Source organism: Leguminivora glycinivorella, chromosome Z (assembly GCF_023078275.1).
Source record: "Leguminivora glycinivorella isolate SPB_JAAS2020 chromosome Z, LegGlyc_1.1, whole genome shotgun sequence".
In the NCBI taxonomy this organism is placed as follows: Eukaryota; Metazoa; Arthropoda; class Insecta; order Lepidoptera; family Tortricidae; genus Leguminivora; species Leguminivora glycinivorella.
In genome coordinates, this window is record NC_062998.1 from 42,380,617 (window position 1) to 42,385,044 (window position 4,428).

The 4,428-nt window shown below is 37.9% G+C and overlaps 1 protein-coding gene across 1 annotated transcript; it reads right to left on the reverse strand.

Annotated features, from left to right (window-relative positions):
* Positions 1 to 647: 647 nt before the first annotated feature.
* On the reverse strand, positions 648 to 4,107 carry LOC125241855. Its single transcript, XM_048150535.1, has 2 exons — positions 3,764 to 4,107; positions 648 to 2,965 (listed from the first exon to the last, which is right to left on the reverse strand). The coding sequence occupies exon 2, from the start codon at positions 2,861 to 2,863 to the stop codon at positions 662 to 664; it is 2,202 nt and encodes a 733-aa protein (XP_048006492.1). The 5' UTR covers positions 2,864 to 2,965; positions 3,764 to 4,107; the 3' UTR covers positions 648 to 661.
* Positions 4,108 to 4,428: the final 321 nt, after the last annotated feature.

Here is a 4,428-nt window from a genome sequence, read left to right on the forward strand (position 1 = left end):
TGACATTATATCTTTTAGTTAATTATGTATTGATGAGTTAACGATAACTAATTTATGTTTCATTTTATCAATCTTGTTTTTGCCACAAAAACTTTGCCTGGTTATGAGTCATTGTGAACTAAGTAGTATCAAAACAAGGTCGATTTTTGCTTTTTTTTGCAACTAGTGACATTTGCTTGCTACCCAGTTACCCGAAGAGGAAGTTCGAAACGAGTGGCGATGAATTTAAATCGGCACGAGTCACGAATTTCCTTTTCGCACGTGTATCGAACGACGTTTTTCAGTACAGATGGACCTCCGAAGTTTCGACCTGACAAGAAATTAACCACTTCTCGAACTAGTGCGTAAAAAACATCATCTGTAGTTCTGTACTGAAAGAAAGTTCAGTTTATTTTTTGGGTATTTCGGTGACGTGATTACTGCGTTTGTATTTTATACGGCGTATGCCGTAATAAAGGGTACTTGTAAAGGTAATAACCAAAATATAGATACATTTCACGTGTCTTCTCTTTCTGAACAGACTCTTAAGTAGGGACAGGTTCCATTAAAATAAACCATAAGAATTTAAGTAGATTACTTACAATTTTTTTATTTTTATTTTTTATGTTAACTGAAAAGAAGCATAACTTTAAAAATATGACAGAATTACTTAAACAAATACTCAAAAGACCTTTTTGTAAAACTCAACACTACACTCGCACTCAGATCCGATGTTAAGCCCCTGCCGAGTAGTCATAGTATTCGGGTCGACAGTTTGGTAATATTGTACACCGGGGAACCCTGTATGCTGCCTGGTCTGGACATCGCCGCCATCAAGTGAGTAGGTAGGCTGTTGGACGCCCGCGTCTTGTTTCCCTTTACCTCCCTTTTTAGTTTTGCCTGATTCCTTTGTTGTTGGCGTTACTCCTGGAGATGACTTGCCGGACTTTGGCCCTGACGTTCCTTTTTCTTGATACACAGTTGCCCCTGGTGTTTTTTCAAGTACAGCTTTTCTCGATTGGGTTGCCGCATCGTTTTCTACTGCAGCTGGTCGTTTACAACACATTTTTAAGAAACAATTTTTAATTTTCATACATTGGGTAATCTTTGGTGGGGGTGGCGGTGGATATTTTCGTTCATAGCACTCTTTTGGACTGCACACTTTTGGAGTACAAACACCGGGTTCGCATTCGTATGGTTTTAAAGGTCGGACCTTTTTCGTTCCTTTTCCAGTTGATTTTGTTTCTGTTTTTACTTCTTCTTTCGTATCTATCTTTTTCTTACCCTTTTCTTTCTTACCCTTTTCTTTCTTGCCCTTTTCTTCCTTGCCTTTTCCTTCCTTGCCCTTTTCTTTCTTTCCTTTTTTTCCAGTAGATGTTTTTGCATCCGCTGTAGCTGTGTCGTCTTTTTTAAGAGATATGTTAGTGCCCATAACCCCGGGTTTAAGTTCTATATGCTTATCTTTTTTCCAAAATTGTAATTTCTGACAACATTGTTTCATAGTTGTCATGAAGTTCTTCTTTTCTGGCTGCGGTGGAGGTTTTTCCTCGACACTTTCCTTATATTTTGAAATGCTTGATGAACCTTTTTCTTTAAGTACTTTTCCAGGTTTTTCTTTCGTTTTTCGTGTTTGTGATGCCTGACCGGAAGAAACATCACTATCACTTTTCTTTTTACTTCCATACTTTTCTTGAAGTCGTTTAAAACATTCACTTGGACTGCAACTGCCCGGAACACATACACCGGAATCACATGGTTTATTTTTCAGTTTTTTATCGTCTGTTGGAAATGATGTGGTACAAAGACATCGATGTAAGGCTTTCTTACCTCCTTTCTTTTTGCCAGTATCTGGTGCAGGGCTGGATACTGAACTAGCACTACTTTTATCTTTATCAATGAATTCTACGCTGAAACTAACACCTGACTCAATTTTGATCGTTCGCCGTTTCGACGATGTACTGGAACTATCGTTTCCACCACTTACGGACCCGCTCCCAATACCCTGCGATTTTTGTTTGAATTGTTGGGAAGTACCCTTTTCTTTCTTCTCTGTACCTGCTTGCTCCATAACATTATATACCACTTGTATTTGCGCATACGGTCCTAAAGCGCCTTTCAGATTGTAAAAAGGCGATTGTTGGTGTGTAGATAACGGTGTCAAGTTAGTTAGGTTTCCATTTCCGGATATCTCGTTTTTTTTTCTAAATAGAGAAGTATTTGTTGTTTTTGAGTTAGAGAACCTGTTTTGTTTTTCTTCTGTTTTAGTTTCTTGTAGTAAATTGGAGTTTACTAGAAAATGTTTGAATCCGGCGTTTGTAGACTTTGAGATTTGAAGGTCAGACAAGTATGATGATACGTTCACTAAATATGTTGCGGATGGACATAATTGAGTGTAACCACTCTGGTCAGATACTAAAACGTACTGGTTTGAGCTTCTTTCTATATCATATAAGTTTGACGTCGGATATACCTGTTGCTCTGCTGTTTTGTGTGCTAAATTTGTATGTAAATACATTAGTAAAATTTTGTTCAATCCATGTCTGTTCGTATTGTATTGTATGCTTTTCGTTTGTAATGTGTAAGGGTTGGCTATGATAAGTTTTATTTCCCACCAGTTTTGATTGTCTTTCTGCGGCTGGGCTGTCCGTTTATACAGTTTTTGATCTAGGTAGTTGCACTTCTTTATGTTAGTGAAATTTTCACGAGGCCATTTTACTTCTTGTATTCCTACAATGTTTTTTACGGCGTTAACCGCAGTTGAAGACCTAAATTCTTTTTTTTTCCTCTTTGTTTCATTAAACTTCGTGATATTTTTTTCGTGGCATCGTTCCGTATTATCTGCGAAACCCCGACTTTCGTCAACGGTATTTCTCGCCATCAACATTTTCTACCTTTTAGCAGAGACATCACATTTTCTGAACTATGTCTACTTTAATCTACGCACACATGTTTAGACAGAAGAAATTCATTTCATGGCGAGGTTCACCTAGAAGAAGAAGAAGAGAAATGGAAAGTAATGGTAAATCATTGTAACTAATTTATCAGCTTATCACCTAATCGCCAATTAAAGCATATTAGAAATTTCATAACTCCCCCGGGAGAAAGATAACTCCCGCTACTCCTGCGTGCAATTGCACACTCACTGGGCGAGGGTGTTGAAATAATACATTCCGCTACAAGTGCGGAAAAAAGGGAATTAAAAAAAAATCGACATGAGTTACGAATTCCCTCTTCTCACTTTTTACAGTACATAGGTCATTTCAATATTTGTGCGTTGTTGCGTAATGAGCTACCTAACAAGTGCGGTAATATAGCGCCATATGTACTGAAAATCCAATTATGGCATTGTAGCACGTTGTCACAGAGCTTTGGTCAAAAAAAGATCATATATACGGCGTAAACTCAAATTATTTTTGAGATACATATCCTAGCTTTAGTCGGGATAACGTATTCACTGCCACCCTCTTTTTTCTGGTCATTCGCCAGGTGCCACACTTTGCTGTGCCCCAAAGGCACATGTGAGATGAACCGACCCAGTGCCTCCACCGCACATGTGAGTCCGTCCATACTAATTTGATGTTTATATACAAATTCTGGACATACATGTATGTCGAAGGCACTGGATGAAAGTCACGACAACGCGTAGGTATATGCGGTGAATGCGTTAAAAATACAGTATGTCGTATTGAAATTAACCAAAATGGATTAGAGAATAAATATATAATTATTATAGGACAATAATTATTAAAAGACAACTGGTTTGCTCGACTTGGCAGATACATACCTCGACTGGTACCCCATGCAGCACTACGATGGAATTGGAAACACAATATAATAGGTAGGTAAGTTGTATACATAGATCACTCTTCACGATCCATGACTGCTAACTATTATGCCGCATATTTGTAAATAATTATGCGCTTTGATATAACTGTAGATACATATGTAGTTGTAGTATTTTTATTGCACCTTACAAACGGAATGGAAATGCGGAGGAATAATGTTGTGACAGTAATTTTGAAATTATGTTATTGAATGAAGTTTTGGAATGAAGTTAGTCAAAGACAATTAGGATGACTTTCTAGCTTTTTAATTAGGCTTAAAGCTTGGCAAAAATGAGTAGAAATTAAAAAGTGGCAACATCGTCATGCCATGCCTTTCTTGTCAATATGTGTGAGAAGATCGAGAAGATGGTGAGAGTTGGTGAGAAGGGTGAGGGTGAAATATATGACTATGCGCTTTTTTTGAAGAATTTTATTAGAAGTATTTTCTAACTATACTGAACTATCAAACCATACATCAGAATAACAGCACCGTCGCGATCTTTCACAACTCATAGTAAGGCCGACTGCAAGGCAGTATCATGAATAGGGGTTTTAGATATAAAAGCTTGAAGCCCGCTTCAGACAGTTCAGACTATGCACGCGAATCACGGCGCGACGCGACTCC